Source organism: Haliotis rufescens, unplaced genomic scaffold (genome assembly GCF_023055435.1).
Source record: "Haliotis rufescens isolate VD_foot unplaced genomic scaffold, xgHalRufe1.0.p SCAF_4, whole genome shotgun sequence".
In the NCBI taxonomy this organism is placed as follows: domain Eukaryota; kingdom Metazoa; phylum Mollusca; class Gastropoda; order Lepetellida; family Haliotidae; genus Haliotis; species Haliotis rufescens.
Genome location: NW_025964112.1, coordinates 25,029,821 through 25,049,854, shown reverse-complemented (window position 1 = coordinate 25,049,854; position 20,034 = coordinate 25,029,821). Strand labels below are relative to the sequence as shown.

At 41.2% G+C, this 20,034-nt stretch overlaps 2 protein-coding genes across 5 annotated transcripts in view; one reads left to right on the top strand and one right to left on the bottom strand.

Moving 5' to 3' along the window:
* The window catches only part of LOC124124387 (NEDD8-conjugating enzyme UBE2F-like), a 36,009-nt gene extending 27,136 nt beyond the window's left edge, over window positions 1-8,873 (bottom strand). Inside the window, exons 1-3 of one of the 4 annotated variants that reach the window (XM_048382639.1) lie at window positions 8,697-8,864; window positions 7,077-7,178; window positions 3,960-4,069 (exon numbers count right to left, since the gene is read on the bottom strand). In XM_048382639.1, coding sequence (XP_048238596.1) covers window positions 3,960-4,068 — 109 coding nt within the window. In that variant the 5' untranslated portion in view covers window position 4,069; window positions 7,077-7,178; window positions 8,697-8,864. Of the gene's footprint in view, window positions 1-3,959; window positions 4,070-7,076; window positions 7,179-8,696 lie in introns of all 4 variants that reach the window. The other 3 variants (XM_048382640.1, XM_046487533.1, XM_046487532.2) reach the window with 3 other exon arrangements.
* Window positions 8,874-9,030: 157 nt separating this feature from the next.
* LOC124121616 (vacuolar protein-sorting-associated protein 25-like) overlaps window positions 9,031-20,034 on the top strand; it is a 74,768-nt gene continuing 63,764 nt past the window's right edge. The window contains exon 1 of the mRNA XM_048382527.1: window positions 9,031-9,104. Coding sequence (XP_048238484.1) covers window positions 9,055-9,104 — 50 coding nt within the window. The 5' untranslated portion in view covers window positions 9,031-9,054. The remainder of the gene's footprint in view (window positions 9,105-20,034) is intronic.

Below are 20,034 nucleotides of genomic sequence, written 5' to 3'. Positions count from 1 at the left end.
CTGCAAGTATGTTCACTTTGCCCAGTATGCGCCGTGCTTCTATCCTGCAACTCACTGAATCTGCAAAGTCAAATAAAAGCATAACCTCCCTCAACAAAAGTGCTGATCTTGTGCCCCCTTGATGTTGTCTGTAGCTATCAGTACTGACGAGTGGTGTAGTAGATGAGACCTTGGCTTGATTGCTTTGATAATGGCTCTCATTTCCAGACAGTTTATGTGTTACTTTTTTTCCTGAATTGACCAAATTCCTTGGATTGTGATGTCATCCACATGCACGCCCTACCCTTCGCCTGATACGTCTGTATATAGATGATGTAACGGTGGGGGGAACATGAGAGGAATGCCTGGCATGACATTTTGACGAAGAAACCACCATCGTAGTTCCGATAGCTGGCTGTGAGGGTGTTGTATTTGTCTTCCAGTCCCATATCTCTGGTGGTGTTCATCCACGCTTGTAGTGGACGTAACTGAAGTCTGCCTCTGTAAGTAAGATCTTGGCAAGACATCCACCGCGACGTGACCTGCTGGGTTGGTCAAGGGCACTCTGGATCCTCTCTATAGCTCTTAGATATCTGTCCTCTGGGTGTTATAAAATTCCTTTTAAAAGTTGAAACCTCACCCCTATGTACACTATGTCTGGGGTTGGTATTAATTCCGACTTGACAGGATGTACCAGGAAACCCATAAGAGATAGGAGTTGAATAACAAATATTGTACTCTGCTGTATCTTGATCGGCTGAGAGGAAGTTGTCTATATAGCCATGGAGTCTTACAAGATTTAGATGAGCAAAGCCGATGATGGGGGTGATAATCCGTGTAAAAAGCCATGGCGCTTTTGATATTCCGAATGGTAGCAGGTTGAATTCGAACCTTAGACCGTTTACTGCAAAGTGTAGGCAGGGTCTACAACTTGGGCGAATAGGCACAACCTTTTGACTGATACCATTTGAAACTTTGGGGGTAGTCTCTGTTGAGTACCTTTAGGTCTATTATCATGCAGTTCTTTTTGGGGACCAGAAAAATTGGAAAGTAAAAACCATTTGTAGTGTGTCTGACTTTTGGAGGATTCTGATGGCCCCTTTGTCTAGTAGTTCTCATATAGCCAAACTTGTGGCCACTAACTTGAAAACGTCGTCCTTTGGGGTGGACTACAAGCTCCGGACACTGTTGGAAAAGGAGTTTGTACCCTCTTTTTACCACTTCAATCGGCCAATGGTCGTCCGTAATTGACTTCCAATTATCCATGTATAGTGACAGATAACTGCCGACTGCTCCTGCAGTAGGCTTTAAGATGAATTTTGGTATTCGGTAATCGAGGTCTACTAACATAGCAAGGTTGATAGGATTTGGCGGAGAGATTCTTGGATGTAGAGTGTCATAAACGGCGGCTACCTCTACCTCTGGTATAGGATTGACCACGACCTCTGCTTCTTTGGGACTCATACCTGCATCGGCTTGGTCTGGAACGGGATGAACCGCTCCAAGTAGAGGCACGAAAAGACTCCCCACATAACATGCCTGCGTTTAGGCGGATCCGTGTGACTCTGGGTATCGGCCAACTGCTTTTCATGAAGCTAAGATGCCAATGAGATAGTAGAGTTTGGAATCTCTGATTTGTGGTGTGTGAAATCTCATCAATCACAGAGGTTAGTCTGCCGTTGAAGAACTGGGGCGCCAATATCGACTGAGACATCAAACTTTGTCTTAGTGGATCTGAGATATTGTGTCCAACCTTTTGAGTAAGCAGGAATTGTGTGGACATCCATACCTGTGCAGTTTGAAGATTTTCGTGCATCTTCAGAATGCTGTCCAGCGCACTATGAATGAATCCAACTTGTTCCAAGTTCTTTCAACTTTAGTGTCACAAGGTTGGCCAGCAAATTCCTATCTGATGCTTGCAGCAAACCAGTTCATGTACGTGCTAATGTTTATCATCTGCTTACTGACATTGTCAAATTCTTTGAATTTGTTCATCTCGACATTCATCCTCGTATTTGGGAGTCTGACCAGATCCAAATATTCCTCATCAATGGTAGGAGATGTGGAGAACGGAAAATTGTGTGTTTTATAGCATTGTCTCCCTTTATGGGGGTAAGGTATGCTAAAACTTCTGCTGGTAGAAGCGTTTATTTTCGCATTCATTTTAGTGACCACATTTTCAGTGAATGACGATAAGGTAATGTATGAAAACCTTCCCTCTTTTCTACAGGATTTTCAAAACCCTCCCATTCAATAAGCACCAGATCATCTACCTCATTGCTTGGTGGTTTGACAGTTGGGATCAACTGATAGATTTCATAAATGATATCTTTAAATGTGTAGTCGTTAGGTTTAAACATGAGTATACTGTATTCATCATGAGAAGGGCCCATAAAATCCTCTGGGTAGTATACCCCCCCGGCCTCTTGACACTCGGCATCACGTGGTGCATGCTTTCATCTCTGCTGCAACCCTTGGCTTGAACTGCACAAGGATTGTGCTGTATAACTGTAATAGCTAGGTCATTCAAAATTGTCTGAGCTATTGACAAGGTTATCACATGAAACTGTGGCTGAGGGAGCACACTTTTTGTACTGGGGATCTTTAGCATGTTTTACCTCAATCTTTGGCGGATAAGGTTGATATGCCTGGCTGGAAGAATAGTATGTATTTTCATGAGACTCACATGGTACATGTTTCCTTTCCCGAGATGCAAGGGGTGAGGTAGGGCTATGGTGACTACTCTACCTAGATACAACGCATCTTTTGTCCTATGAACCTTCTGACCTGTGACGTGTATGTAAATGGGACTTTCTATTACAATCTGAATCATGTGATCTAGATCTGGTCATAGATTTGCATGTTGTTTTAGCTTATTTATATCCTGTGATATAGCTTGGAAAAGTTTGTCAAACATTTTGGACATGGTTGTGGTCAATGAATGAGACCATTCACTCATACTCAAGGGGGAGAACGGAATAGATTTGGGCTCACATGTTTCCTTAAAACCATGAGTGACCAAGCTACCCATAACACCGAGGCATAAGGCTGCGGTCCCAAGACCAGAGCTGGATGCCTGTTCCTTAGTTTGGGGTGGGTGGGTCTAGTAACGTGATTTTCCCTCAACAGGAAAAAACGGGTTTTGTTCATACTTTAACCCTTTGGTGTCCGTGTGTTTCTCTGAGGAAGTCAGTTTACCTGAGAGATAATACTTCTCCAAATTTGATTTTGATTTATTTTTTTTGGTTTTGGGAGAAAACGATGTAGAATTATTTTTGTTGAAAAATCTAAAGATTTTATAGCTTGATAATTGCCAAAATTGTGATTTCATGATTAATAGACGTTTTCAGAGAACCCAAGATGCTGAGTTAAGTCCCACATGAACTTCATCTGTCAATTCCACAAGGACTCTGTCAGTTTATTTCAGCAGCCCAATCTACAACCTTGTGGCTCTCAGACACAATAGGCTAGGATCCATGATGTACAAAAACGGGCCACTCGACAAATTATTCAAATCACTCCCTAGTATGACTACTGTTCTTGTCCTAGATAGTGCACAGGTAGGGTAAATGATAGTAGATAGAGAGACAGCCAGCAAACATATTGAGTTGGCTAGTGCTGAAAGATGGGCCTGCACTACATTACACATGAAATATTGTGGGGTTTTCACTTTTCTCATTGCAGGTTCCTGGGCTAGTCTATTTTCACCTGAACTAACAATAGTTACAACACACCTGCCCTTTATGCTAGCACCTATTTTAAGTTAATTTCCAATGCTGTTGATGTTGATGGATAAAATACATTCCCTCATGTGTACAGAAACAACCATATCAAAAACACAAATGGTACTATTTTAACAGCACACCCGCAGATTGATAATGGATTCTACTGTCCAGGTCCTTCACTTTTCTTGTTATTTTGATGAGTTGATCCAGCCTTAGATGGCAGCAGTTGTGAAAGCATGATGGGGCTACCCTCACCTTTGACTAGTAGTTTGTCTCGTACTGACACCCTTCTGGGTATCTCGGCTTCAGCTGCATCTTTCTTAGCCTGACTCTGCTGCTTCAGTTTTTTAGATAAAGTGATCATGCTGGAAATAAAGGACACCTTATTATTAACATCATGTACACATCAACACCACTGGCATTGCAATAATTTCAATAGTTGGGATACTGAAAATCCCAGCACAAACCTTGTTAAAATTCTTCAAAATTCTAATTCTAGCATAAAGATTATTTAGAACAGTGTGCTAATCTAATGGAAGGCGAAATGAGGTTTAACGTTGCTTCCAAGATTATTGCACATACATAGCAATGTGCATGCACGAGTGTGTGTGGCTGCCACTAGTCCGCACTAGTGCCAAGTTGATAGTGCTAAGCCACAGTTTAACATGAATACCCCACTCGGACACAGTATACTGACTACGAGCTGACCAGTCCTTGTTTTAGCCTGTTAATGCCAAGCACCAGGCAGGGTAACAACAAGTACAATCTTTTAAAGTCTTTTGGTATGACATGGACCAGAGTTGAATCCTGAACCTTCCACTCTCCGGGCAGATGCTCTACAATGACACCAAAGGGCAGTTGTGCTCATGTAAGCAATGATAAGAGTACTAAGACATTCATGCAAGTGATAATGTCATGTCAAACTACATCCCAGCAACCCGTATATTGCAGACTGGACCAGACAAAACAGCAGTCAATAGCACAAGCATCAGTTCATTTCCTGTGACAAACATAGATCACACAGGCATATTCTTCTTATCCAAAGTGGGAACAGCTCACTGGCAACCTGATCAGCATGTTCAAAAGGTCATGAATCAGACACATCTTTCCCAGGCAAGGGAGTTAACTGACTATAACAGTCCAGTTTCCACCCTTGCCGAAACAGGGCGAGAATTATGGAGTTATATTTTGGATGGACTAATGAGACTGAAGTATGCCAGACACCTTCAACAATTTTGACTTTCAGCCAGATTGAGGTATGCCAGATGCCTTCAACAATTTTGGCTTTCGGCCAGATTAAGGTATGCCACATACCTACAACAATTTCGGTTAGTTTGAAGTATGCCAGTGACCTTAACCATTTTGACTACATTGAAGTATGCTAGATACCATCAACCATTTTGGCTAGATTGAAGTATACTAGGAATGTACATATTACTTCCTTAGTATTGGTTTCCAAATTTTTCTGAAGCCATTTTCACTTGTTTGCAAACAAACACTCTTAGTCTCAAATAAGAAGCGACCTGTTGAAAGCCTTTCAGAGCGCTTTACTTATTGGTTTGCATTATATATAGATATACTACCACAAGTTTAACAACTGCAACAGTGACTTGATTCGCTGGCTAACTTAACTGACATGACAAGAGACTGGGATACAATCTGTAAGGACAGCGTAAATACTCTTTGAGGCAACATCTCTATGCATTTTCATAACACTGATTGGTTACCAATCATCTATGAAGATTTCGATATTATTTAGGGCACATATTAACCAATTTCATCCACTTAAACAGACAAAAGAACATTAGAAGCTCATCAGATGTCTTTATTTGGGAATGCCCCCGATGGTTTTATTTCAATTAAAAACAGTAACCCTGTAGTGAAAGCGTTTTCGGATTTCAGATTTGTGTGGATAATATGATTACTACTCCCTTGTTCTCATTCATGTTTCCTGGTATAACCCTACATCTGTGTATTTGTCGTCATTCACTTGATGCTTAGTTAATGAATATATTACAGGTATAATTAGTGGTAGCACCACTCAGATTACCTGACAAAGGTTCCCATTTGGCATTTCTTATGTCTGGGATAATTATTCAATCTAAATCCAGGTTAGAAGTGGGGTGAAATTTGTATGTTATGTAATATGTACATGACAGTGCAGCAAGAGAGGAATGATCAGTTGAGTTATAAAAAACATCCATCAACCAAAATTTATTGATTGATTTATAACTGTAAATCTTGAAATTAATGCGAGCGTGAATTAAATGCAAAAAATGTGAGTGTTCTTTGTTCGCATTAATGAAACTCCACATTTAAGTCTCCAAAATGACTATCAACAATAAGACGGCTTCACTGCACCAACTTGAATATAAACACAAAGATAGTTTACTGAGCAGTTGTACCAAGTGTATAACAATGTCATTCAAAGAATAGGAATTACACAATAGGCATCCAGTGAGTTATCACTTCCGGGGTCAAGAATTCTACCCACTTGTGTCAAACTAGGCATCATTGACCACTCCAGCAGTCCAGACAGAGGCCACCGATGAAATACTTCGTCAAAGGCCGACACGACCCAACGCACACCGATAGGCTTCGTCACATTCTTTAGATAAACAACCTTTGTCTTGTCATCTGCCTTCAAGTTTGTTGACATCTTCTCCGCATAAAAATCAGTCAACTGTTGTTGGTACCATTATTTTATTGTTTTTGAACTTCCTTAATGCCATCAAAATAAACATATAAACTGTGTTGTTTGATGTGATTTACAGTAATCACTGTTATCTCGCACAGTGGTTTTCAAAAGGAAGTGTTTACATGTACAGTAAACTACCGGTACGTTTATAATAAACACTTCTTATAATGAACTGACTGACATAACAAACTGTTTGTTTGGTCCTGGACATTTGCTGTATATTTTATCATATAAAATTGATGGATATAACGAACACGCTTATAACGAAATAACGGATATAGTGAATTCTCTCTGTGGTCCCATGTGGACTCTGTCAACAACAATGTTAGATTGAGCTCCTCAGGTGTCACTAATCTGCCTATCAAAACGTGCGGCTGTTCAAAGTGGCAATAAACAATTGAAGGCAATTGATTTACTCAAGTACTGACACCTTGTCCTCAAATTACATCCTTAATTAACGATGAGGATGATGGTTGAAATGTGTATAACAAATGACAGATATAAAGAAACAATAATTAGTGGTCCGTCTGAGTTCGTAATAACCGTAGTTTACTGTATGTGTAGGCTTACTAATCCAGATGGAATACACCCATATCTGGGTGCGAAGTGCCTATGTTAAAAACAACATACTTTGTTCTAAGCATTAGCCGATTACGTTGAATGATGATGGTTACCTATCTCAATGGAGTTTTTTAAAGAACTGTGGACATCATGAAAATAATTGTCACATGTGCTATCTCAGCTGACCAATGAGACTTGACACCAATGTGAAACACCTGAAACAAACTTACATGATCAGTTGATGACACAATAATATCCCAAAACGCTCCATCTATTTTTAAATATTAAATTGTTACAACATCAAGTGACATCGAACAAGTGTCTTAGTACAGCTGCAGATGAATGGGTAATTGTCCTTTGTGTGGATATTTACGGATACATTCCTTGCACAACATAACTGCCTAATATTATAGATATAACTTTGGTCAGTTGTAATTACTATATTTTCATTTTGTTTTCAATCATTTGCTGTAGCATTGAACAGAATCATTCTTGTTCCTCTATGTTTTCCTGAGAATTTCTTTGATGCGAGACAGACAACACTAACTTGTTGTTTTCACAAGCCTTTTTTCATTTGTAGGCATGTATATGTCATAGTCAATGTGTAAAATGTGATTCACTCGGGTAATTTATAAACTGTTCAAATATTTCATTTTAAAAAAAATTTGAAAAATCTGTCCATTTATTTAATATGATTTAGCATTATTTAGCTAAATCGGTTTATGGTCAGCTCCACATAATAACTACAAGTAAATATCCCTATTTACCATTTGTTTACAAACATTCACCTCTTACAACATACGTCATTTCTCCCATGACATCACTACTTCTACTCCCCAACCGTCAAATCATTCTAACAACGCAAACGTATGGCTGTTTGCAATTTCACCCCCCTCCATTCAAACATCACAAAAGACTAATTATGCTAGGATTAGAATTATAAAAATATACAAATGTACTTTGAGTTTTGTTTTCTTTAACATGTTTAAATCTATCATTTACAGTCAATTGGTGATGAAACTAAACATAAAAACGTTTGGAATTCATTATCATAATAAATTAAATGGGCAAATGTTTCAGTCAAGTTTTAAAATAACTGAATATTCAGGTGTTTAATATATTTGAGTCATTTCACACATTCACTATAACATATAGCACACAATACAAAAAGCAATGTTCTGGCGAAATATTTACTTTGTGTGGCAAGTCAAAATAAAGTAAACGAAAATCGCACAATAAAAGCAAGTGACTTTGGCACCATTACCGTTGCTACCCCCCAACAAAGATACCTACATTTCCTTATTATTTCCAAGACAAAACTGTATTTCATTTCGCTGATCAATGTGACGATACACTCTAATACTATCAATAAAAGCGAAAACTGTGCTTAATGGGGGTGCAGCACAGATCACGAACTAGTTGAGATTTGGGGGATATCATCAGGTTACTCACAGCAAAAAAACAATAACAAAGGCAACAACCAGTCTCGGTAAAATGCTGTAGATCAGTGCCCCAAAGAGCTTTTCCTAAGAACAAAAATTGTTATTATTTTCAGGTGCTCAAAGCATTTCCAGTTGATGAACCCTATGTTGCGCGTCCGAACGGACGGGTAGTCTTTCTGATATTCAGGTCATCGATAAACTGTTTGAAACTACATAACAAATACGATTACACAGCTTTGTGACTGTGTCAGCAATATGATCAATATCAGTTCGATGGAAAATAATGCTCACATTTCACATGAACAGACAGTAATATATGGATACCACTTAGTTCTTCCAAAATCCCATTTCGACAAGTTTCAACTTCCCCAAACAACAGTATACCTTCTTCATAAACACGAATATATGGCGTTATGAAGTCGACGATAATGTCAGAACGCAAACATATTTCCTACCGGAACCGGAAGTTTGAGTGAATGTCCCCCATAATGTAATAATAAAGAAAACAACATTACAAACTGAAATACACCTTATATAATGTAGGCTTCAAATTTCGATTTACTTAAACCATGTTACAAAATTAGCTTTTGTTTCACACAACCAATCTATAGAAAAGTATTGTTTATGTCAGAAGGGACACAACACGGAAATGGCAGAGTTCGACTACCCGTGGCAATACAAATTCCCTCCGTTTTTTTCGTATGTATGAAACGTTACTGTGGTGCATGTTGTGGTGTAGAGTATGCCGTTGGAAATGTAGATATGTCCGGTTATTGCAGTCTTGTAAATATATATATGCTTTGACAGCCATTAGGTAAATGTTTTGTCCAATTTTCGGTCATTTGTGAGGGTTATAGCTAAAACGGCACCTCAGCAAAACGTCACCTGGCGAAAACGGCACCGATTGGCGAAAACGTCACCTCGCCTCAGGCGAAAACGGCTACTATTGCCTGGCGAAAACGGCACCCTATTTTTTTTTAACCTTGATAAAATAAATGATATTAAACTAACATGGTCGCTTGCAAACACCAATAATTGTGAAATGTTACAACTAGTTTACATTAGAATTTAGCCTCTACTCCAACTATATTCCAACTTAGCCTATACGCAACTCAAATTATTGTGAAAACATAACATGCCTTGAAGTAAAATAAGGTCATATCTAGATGTTGTCTATAAGAGAGGTTCTTTTAATAAACATGTCGGAGATAATTTGTGAAACATATTTTCCTCTTTCAGGACAGGGGTTCAGGATATTTGCTAAGATTTTATTATCAATTTAGCAGTTTTGTAAGTCTAGTCTTCTAAGAAGTATCTGTCTTTCATTCTGATAATTTGGACAGTACAAAAAGAACTCCTAGAATCTGCTTTGCTATTTTGATAGTGATCTCATTACATAGTTGTTTCGACCAGTTATGATACATTTCATGCGGGGGTCTTAGAAGACTGCAGCCCCATACCTCGGCTCCATATGATGCAATGGGTACAATTAAGACATTATACAAGCGAATGAGAATGTCTGCTGGGAGATGAGAAGTTGATTTCAGTGAACTTTTGATCTTATACCATGCTCGCAAGGCCTTTCCTCTCAGTGTATTGACAGCGGCCATAAAATATATATTGTATATATGTGAATGTATGTAATTATCTGTGAACAACTGGAAATAACATGTAAATACATCAAATAATATGTAACAAATAACATAAATCAGATATACTACTACATTGTACATAAATCGTTCTTATCATTATTAGAAATAGAGGTGCCGTTTTCGCCTGTCACATAGTAGCCGTTTCCGCCAAATGCGGTGCCGTTTTCGCCAGAGAAATCGGTGACGTTTTGCTGAGGTGCCGTTTTAGCCTGCACCCATTTGTGAAATGCAGAATAATAGACTATCACTTACACTACAGGGAGGTGGAGGCTAAATCGGCACCTCAGTAAAACGTCATCGGTCGAAAATTGCTACCTATTGTTGTGCGACAACGGCACCTCATATTTTAAAAAACGATAAGAAAATTAATGCGCTTTGTTCATTGTTAGTTCATTTTTTCTTTATTTATATCCCATTTTCACCTGTTTTCGCGATGTACGACCAGTACGCAGTAAAATCATAAACGTTCTAATAAAATCATTTCATTTTCTGTTTATGTCAACAAATATCTTTCAAAGCATATTCACTCACATTTTATTGACTGCACTCTTCAAATTTAGCTGTCGCTTGCCACCATTGCAGCAGTGGCCAATATTTGGGAGATGCATCCTACGTCACCGATGATGTTTCACATGCAGAATGTATGGTGCACCGTTGATAAAAACCCAAACCAACATTTGCCACCAGCCAGAATCACCAACTCTGAACCTACATATCCCTGCTCCCGGATCCTCTGTGTTCCTTCAGTGTTCCCTAGATAGGCCTAAAAGCATATGATCTTCCTCAACCTGTACTGCTTACCATGGTCCTACAAATGATCAAACACACAGAGAATCTATCTCTGCTTTTGAATGCGCCTTGGTGGTCGGCTTAGAATTGGTTCATGGACCTTCGAGACCTCGCAGATTGCGACCCTCTCGAAACTCCCGGGATGGCCCTGCCCCTGCTGATGTTGCAATATCGGGTAATGACTGCTCCCTATCATATCACAATCCAGTACAATAACTGATCCCTGTACATCCGGGCTTTTTAAGATCATGGCCTCCGAGAGTAAAGTGTCAAGTCAGACGCGATTCTTGTTGTCTCTATAATTAGTGTTTGGATAACACGGGATATTGAAACATGGTGGCAACGGTGCGGAATTAACTTGATGTTGATGTTTACCGCTAGAATTGACGCTGTCAGTAGTGCTGGGTGCCTACACGGATGGGACAGTTCTCCAAGCGAATGAGTAATGTCGGACCTCGGCAGTTTCGCACGTGGTTTGCGACTACAGGATTTTGATGATTCTGGATTAATTATGCATTTTGTCGAATTTCACATTCGATTTCCTAACTGATGAACATTATGGATGGTCAGGAAGAACGTGAACCGGGCGGACATGACGACCACGTGGGCGTGCAGATACCGCATGGCAGGAGAATGCCATTGCCGAATTTGACACCTCCATTGCCGCTGAAAATGTCGGGTGATTTGGCAGATAATTGGAGAATGTGGAAACAGGCGTGGCAGAACTTTGTGATTGTTTCACAACTAGATGATTACCCAATGAATTACCAAGCTGCTGCTTTATTGCATTCTATCGGAACTGATGCACTAAAAGTCTACAATGCAATGGAATTCTTGCCGGAAGAGCACAGGGATGTGACTACTATTATGGCCAAGTTTGATTCATACACAATTGGAGAAACTAATGAGACGTATGAACGATACATTTTGAACAATCGTGTACAGGCAGATGGAGAAGGTTTTGAGGAATACCTCACAGCTATTCGCACACTCTCAAAGAGCTGTAACTTTTGTGAATGTCTACGTGAATCACTATTAAGGGACAAAATAGTGACAGGGATCAGAGACCCTAACACCAGGAAAAGGCTTTTACAGGAAACTAAGCTGTCACTGAAATCTTCCATTGCAATATGCAGAAGTGCTGAAGCAACCAATGTAAGAATTAAAGCCATGAATTCTGAAGATGTACACCGTGTCAGCAGACATTCAGCAGGAAACAAGTCTTATAAATATAGAGAGAGGACTGGTAAATCTCAACCTGTACAAGGGCCAAGCATGTCACAGAAGGTAGGATCTTTACAACTATGCAAGTTTTGTGGATACAAACACATTATGGACAGACGCAAATGTCCAGCCTGGGGAAAGACATGTACCCTGTGTAAGGGAAAGAATCATTATCAGCAATGTTGTCGACATGGTAACAAAGCTAGCAAGATTCACTCTGTCTCAGATGATGAAGACAGTGGAGCAGAGGAAGATGATTGTCTTGAGGTGATCAGCAGTGTGTCATTGGATCCAGATGTTGAAGTTTGCAACCAGGTTGGAAAGAAAGCAGGCTCAGATATTTTCGCTCAGATGATTGTGGAGCATGAGACCAATGTAAAATTCCAGTTGGATTGTGGAGCATCAGTAAACATTTTACCAAGGAGATTACTTAATGCTGATACTGATGTCACACCCACTTCGAAAATGCTTCGTATGTGGAATGGTTCACTGGTACACCCTGATGGTGTAACAAGACTGCTGATTCAAAACCCCAAAAACAAGAAGGCTTACAGTGTAGAATTTGTGATTGTGTCCGATGACACAAATCATCTTGTACCTTTGTTGGGTTCCAAAGCAGTGCAGCAGATGGGACTGCTAACAGTGAATGTGGACAACTTTGTTTCCGTTTGTTCAGTTTCACAGCCAGGACCAACATTAGTCAAAGAGAGGAATTCTGAGGCTATCATTAAGACTTACTCTGAAAATTTTGAACGGGAACTTGGGACCTTGCCTGGCAAAGTACACCTGCAGGTGAATCCGGAAATAACCCCAAGCGTCTCACATCAGAACAGAGTGCCTATCTCACAGAGAGAGGAATTGAGACAAGAACTAAATCGTCTTATGAAACTTGGCGTCTTGGTACCTGTGGATGAACCAACAGATTGGGTTAGCTCGTTAGTGATAGCACCCAAGAAATCAGGGGGAATTAGAATTTGTATTGACCCCAAGCGCTTAAATGAGGCACTTCGTCGTGAGCATTATCAGCTGCCTACGATCGAGGAAGTGTTGCCTGATCTGACAAATGCGAAGGTCTTCAGTACATGTGACTTGTCTGCTGGATTTTGGCATCTCGAACTTGATCTCGAATCCAGTTTGCTATGTACTTTTGGAACTCCGTTTGGTCGGTACAGATGGACCAGACTACCATTCGGGCTTAGTGTATCCCCTGAAATCTTCCAGGAACGCTTAAACCTAGCTTTGGAAGGACTACCAGGTGTCAAATGTATTGTGGATGACATCCTGATCTATGGTTCAGGGTATGACAAGATGACAGCGCAGGTTGACCATGACAAGAATCTGGAATGCCTTATGCAGCGTTGTCAGAAACTTGGTATCAAGTTGAAGAAGGAGAAACTTAAGTTGTGCAGAAAAGAGGTTACCTTTCTTGGTCACATCATCACTGATCAGGGACTTAAGTGTGACCCACAGAAAATAAAGGCTGTGTTGGAAATGCCAGCACCACAGAATGTTGAGGACATTCAACGCTTCTCAGGGTTTGTCAACTACCTTGCAAGATATTTACCTCATCTGTCAGGGGTAATGCTACCACTTCGACAATTAACACATACTGACATGGACTGGACATGGATGGAGGCACACGAGAAAGCCTTCACTGAAGTGAAAAAACTGGTTACGGAAGCTCCAGTATTGGCATACTACAATGAAGCTGAAGAACTGACACTGCAGTGTGATGCAAGTTCCACTGGACTAGGTGCTGTGCTGTTACAACAAGACAAGCCAATTGCATACGCTAGCCGTGCCCTAACACCGACTGAGTCCAGATATGCACAGATTGAAAAGGAAATGCTGTCTGTTGTTTTCGGACTTCAAAAGTTCCACACATACACATTTGGTCGGAAAGTTACAGTGGAAAATGATCATAAACCACTAGAAGCAATAACCAGCAAACCCTTAAACTGTGCTCCTAGACGACTACAGTCTATGATTCTGGCTATGCAACAGTATGACGCCACTATCAAGTACAAGAAAGGTGCAGATGTTGTTTTGGCAGACACATTGTCAAGAGCATATTTGCCAAGCACAGAGCCAAAGATTGTAGAGCCTTTCAGTCAGGTGAACATGGCAAAGTTTTTGCCGATAACAGATGACAGGATCAAGCAGATCAGAGAAGAGACTGAAAAGGATGAAACTCTGCAGAAACTCAAACAAATCGTGTTAAGTGGGTGGCCAGAGGAAAGAGACGCTTTGCCGATGGAGTTATACCCATACTTCAACTGTAGAGACGAGATCACAGTACAAAATGGTCTCATATTCAGAGGAGAAAGGCTGGTCATACCTCACAACCTGAGAACAACAATGAAAACCAGGATCCATACTTCTCACCTAGGGATCGAAGGTTGTTTACGGCGTGCAAGAGAGAGTTTGTATTGGCCTCACATGTCTGATGACATTAAACAGTACATCAGTACTTGCGAGTTGTGCTGCAAATACCAGGCAGACCAGCAGAAGGAGACACTACAGACCACTGAAGTACCAGAACGACCATGGCAAAAAGTGGCATCAGATTTGTTCACACTTAATGATAAGGACTATCTGATAACCGTGGATTACTACAGTAACTTCTGGGAAGTGGACTGCCTGTCAGACACCAAGTCTACTACAGTTATCAAGAAGCTAAAGGCACACTTTGCCAGATATGGGATTCCGGACCAGCTGGTTAGTGATAACGGACCTCAGTTCTACTCGGAGGAGTTTCACAAATTTGTCATTGATTGGGACATAGAGCACTTAACCTCAAGTCCTCACAACAGTCAAGCCAATGGAAAGGCAGAGTCTGCGGTAAAGACTGCGAAGAAACTACTACGGAAAGCAAAAGACAGTGGAAATGACCAGTATATGGCAATATTGGACTACCGAAATACACCAACTCAGGGACTCGGCTCTAGTCCTGTGCAACGACTTATGAACAGACGATCGAAGACTCTCCTTCCAACAAGTGAAACTCTGCTGAAGCCGAGAACAGTGAACGGTGAAAGGGAAAGACTTTGTCGGAAACAGCAGAAACAGAAGTCAGCCTTTGACAAATCAGCAAAAGATTTAACGCCACTAGAAGAAGGTGATACTGTTAGGATGAAGCCATTCACTATGAATGACAAGGTTTGGAAAAAGGGAACAGTGCTAAAGAGACTTGACGAGAGAAGCTATGAGGTAGACACACCTACAGGAATACTCCGACGTAACCGTGTACATTTGAGGAAAACAGCTGAACAACATTCTTTGAATCAACCACCTGTCAAAGTTGAAAGTGAACAGAGATTCAGAAAGCCATTAATGTCAAGAGAAAAGCTTATGCCATCTAACAGTCCTACCAGTAGCAGGAGTAATGAGAAGACTTCTCCTGTGACTCCACCTGTGACTCCGACGAAGACTGACAGACCGACGACTATCATGAAGCAAGCACAGACTACACCACCTACTACCACCAGAAGTGGCCGTTCAGTGAAGTTGCCCAAACATCTCAGAGACTTTACTGTGTAGAGTACAGTTGTGCTCAAGTTCAACAATTATATGTTGAAGCCTCATTTAACAGTCATTCTATTCTTTTAATGTGAGTGAATGTTTACAGACCAGTAAGGTCATGGACACTAATTTGATTCACTTACAGTTATAAGGCCTTCATAATTTAATAGCTTTATTAACATGAAGGCTACCCTAAACGTTAATTCAAAATAATGTAAACTGACTTCCATGCCAGTATAATTTTGATATTAATAAGGAGTGTGTGCCAAAGTTTCCAATGGACTCATGGACTCTTAAAGAAGAAGGGATGTTGCAATATCGGGTAATGACTGCTCCCTATCATATCACAATCCAGTACAATAACTGATCCCTGTACATCAGGGCTTTTTAAGATCATGGCCTCCGAGAGTAAAGTGTCAAGTCAGACGCGATTCTTGTTGTCTCTATAATTAGTGTTTGGATAACACGGGATATTGAAACAGCTGATGCACCCTCACAGTCAGTTGCCACACCCAGCTCCAAGACAAGTTCTCATAGACCTTCAACACTCTCTTTACAATGACGATAAATGGACTTCCTTTGAAATCATCACACAGATGTCGTCACATGGCTCACTCTCACCAGGCGCTTCTTCGCAGCACTCTGATAGAGCAAGAGCTACACACAATAGTAGAAGTTGCCCACCTATGAGGAGAGCATGTCACCACCATTCAGATTCATAGGACGTATCAGGCTGCGAGGATTGAGAGTCCTCTGTTGAATGGAATACTCACCTTAGCCTATCGCAAATGCCTGAGTGGGTAGCAGTTGTGCCCTCCCCAGGTAATGCGGTCGATAAGAGGGATACCATTTGGTCACAGCCCACTTCGATACCAGTGGATCCTGTGCTCAAGGATATGGTTAGGACGCTAGATTTTACAAGGCTTATGCTTACGCCATCATTCAAAGTGCCAAAATTCAGGAAGGATGATTTGCCTCTCCATGTCTTTGCTGTAGCAGATCAGGCACATGCTTTGGATGAGGACTTACAGAGAGGCTCTTCGAGACCAACCACGCTCAAAGTACCAGATTCCAGATTCACCTACATTGTGTCTGAAATCAGGCGTGTACTAAAACCTTTATCCACACTTGCGTCCACAACTCGTGCGATGGAGGAGGATTTATCTGAGGTTAACCCAAACTGAATAGACTTTATTCTGACTGAGGTTGACACACAACAATGTCAGATCGACCACATTAGGAACCACCTCTGAGCTGCCTTAGCGGAGATCACCCGTTATGGCAGGCTTGGTCACTTAGGGCTCTCCAACTAGGATTTGGAGTTAAAGGGCAATCTCCTCTGTCAGCCATGGTCAGCTAGCGTTCTGTTCAATGACCAAGTCACGGAAACACAAGCTGAGGTCTCCAATTACACTCGGGATGAGATCATGCTCAAGGTAATTTTCTCCCAGCGCTCGGGCAGGTTGGGCAATTATAAACCGAGACACTCGTGCCTCAAGGACCAGGACCAGGGTTCCTTTCGTGGTAAAGGACGTATTAGAGGCAAGCCATAAGGCTCTTTTCAGTCCCAGAATTCAGTGGTAAATTCGAGGGCAAGGGCAGTGATAAGAGGTGTTGGACAATCACGACTGGGAACTCCAACTCCCAGTTGTCCCAATTGTCAACACCCCCATAGGTAGGAGACTGAGCCTATTCTTGCAGAATGGGCCGTACTGAAGGACATCTTCATACTCAACGTTGTGCTCTTACGGCCACAGCCTTAACTTATAGGTAGCTCCACCGTTTACCACAGCTCCTCCACCCTGAACTTATTCAAGCAAGCAACATCTGCTTCTAAAATCCAACAAAGACATATTGTTGAAGTAAAGAGCTGTAGAGATTGTACATGCCCCAGCATTGACACCGAGCTTTTACACTCCTGCTCAGGCTTTGGCGGTAGACATGTTCAGTATCCCCTGGGAAGGGCTAAAAGCGTATGCTTTTCTGCCACCTGTACTACTTGCCAGGGTGATACAAAAGATCAAAGAAACAAAGAGCTTTGCTCTGACTTTGGTCTCACCTTGGTGACCGGCGAGAGGGTGGTTCATTGATCTCAAAAACCTTGCAGAAGACAATCCACTACCCCTCCCGGAGTGGTCCAATCTACTCATCCACCCTCACAGCAAACTACCTCACCCAACATCAGGCACGTTTCATCTGCATGGGGGCGGTCGGGTAGCCTAGTAGTTAAAGCGTTCACTCGTCACGCCTAAGACCTGGGTTTGATTCCCGACATGGGTACAATGTGTGAAGACCATAATTCCTGCGAATACCCTACCTCTATTACATCATAGCCATAAATTCCCATTTTGGCAATAATCACACTATAAAATCTTTAGATTTTTTTCAACAGACGTCCTCTTCACTACCAATTATCCCATAGTTTTGAGGTAAACCCTATCCTTTGTCAAACTGCATCTGCGCATGCACAAGGCAGGAAAACATCACTTCTTTCCAGTGTGTGTTGGATCAACAAGCAAAACGTTTTGCTCATCAATCCAAACATGTATTGGATAATAATTCACAGCTAGTACAAGATCTAAAAGATTACAACAGTCAACCTACGATCGTCATTGGATTATAGCAGACAAGCTACGATCATCAAGTTTTGCAGCAGATGACCTACGACAGGCAAGCTTGTAGTGGTATAAGAAGCAAGTTCGTTGACGTAAGTTGGTAGATTTAGTTTACATATTGTGGGGTATGGATGCCTCCCCACTACCGTCATCAGGAGTCTGCTCAGGCTGCGGAGTTGATTAAGCCATCGGGGACCCTCACCCTAGATGTAGTACTTGTAGAAAGAGCATGTGCACTCCAAGATCAAGATGCACGTACTGCAGAGACTCATCAAGGGAAAAATTTGACAAGACCTTTAAAGCCCTAAATTGTCCTAAGTCTTACTCCAGGCGGAAGACTAGATCATAGGACAAAAAGTCTACATCAATCTCTCCCCAAACCAGAACTAAATCTAAATCAAATGTGGAAAAGTGTTCTCTCTCTGGTAAACTGACTTCCTCAGAGAAACACACGGACACCAAAGGGTTGATGTATAAAGAAAACCCAGTTATTCCTGTTGCGGTAAAATCACGTTACTAGACCCACCCGCCCCAAACTAAGGAGCAGGCATCCAGCTCTGGTCTTGGGACCGCAGCCTTATGCCTCGGTGTTATGGGTAGTTTGGTCACTCATGGTTTTAAGGAAACATGTGAGCCCAAATCTATTCCGTTCTCCCCCTTGAGTATGAGTGAATGGTCTCATTCATTGACCACAACCATGTCCAAAATGTTTGACAAACTTTTCCAAGCTATATCACAGGATATAAATAAGCTAAAACAACATGCTGCTCTGAAGGATTTGACAAGATCTAGATCACATGATTCAGATAGCAAACAAAAGTCCCATTTACATCGTCACAGGTCAGAAAGTTCACAGGAGAAAATACACGTTGTATCTAGGGAGAGTGGTCACTACAGCCCTACCTCACCACATGCTTCTCGGGAAAAGAAACATGTATCAAGAGAACACAAGATAAACACCAGATGGGCATATCAACCTTACACGCCTTATAGTGGGGAAAATCGTGCTAAAGGTTCCCATTTATACAAAAAGTGTGCTCCCTCAGCCACAGTCACACGTGAGAATCGCGCCTATAGCTAGGCTGTATCTCGTTGCTATGACAGTTTTACAGCAAATTCCTTGTGCAGCTTGAGCCAGGAGTCGAAGCAGAGAGATTACTATACACCATGTGATAACGTCTCACCCCAGTGGCAAGAACGACCGAGAGGATTTTACGGGTGCTTCTCAGGAGGATGCTAATAATACTCTCAAGTTCAAACCAAACGACTACTCTTTTAGAGATATTATCTATGAAATCCATTAATTAATCCCATCTGTCAAGCCACCAAGCAATGAGACAGAGGATCCGGTGCTTATTGAACAGGCTGGTTATGAAAATCCTGTAGAAAAGAGTGAAGGTTTTCATACATTTCCTTATCCATCATTCACTGAAAATGTGGTTGCAAAAATGAATGCAGAGTTAAACGCCTCTACCAGTAAAGCCTTCAGCATTCCTTATCCTCTCAAAGGGAGACAATGCTATAAAATTAACAATTGTCCATTCCCCACATCTCCTACCATTGATGATGATTATTTTGATGTGGTTAGACACCCTAATACCAGGATGAATGATGAGATGAACAAATTCAAAGAATTTGACAACGTTAATAATCAGATGATAAACAACATTAGCACGTATATGAACTGGTTTGCAGCAGGCATCAGACATGTACTTCCCCATGTTAATTGTGAGGAATTTGCTGGCAAACCTTGTGACACAAAACTTGAGAGGAATTTGGAACAAGTTGGTTTCATTCATAGTGCGCTGGATGACAAATTGAAGATGC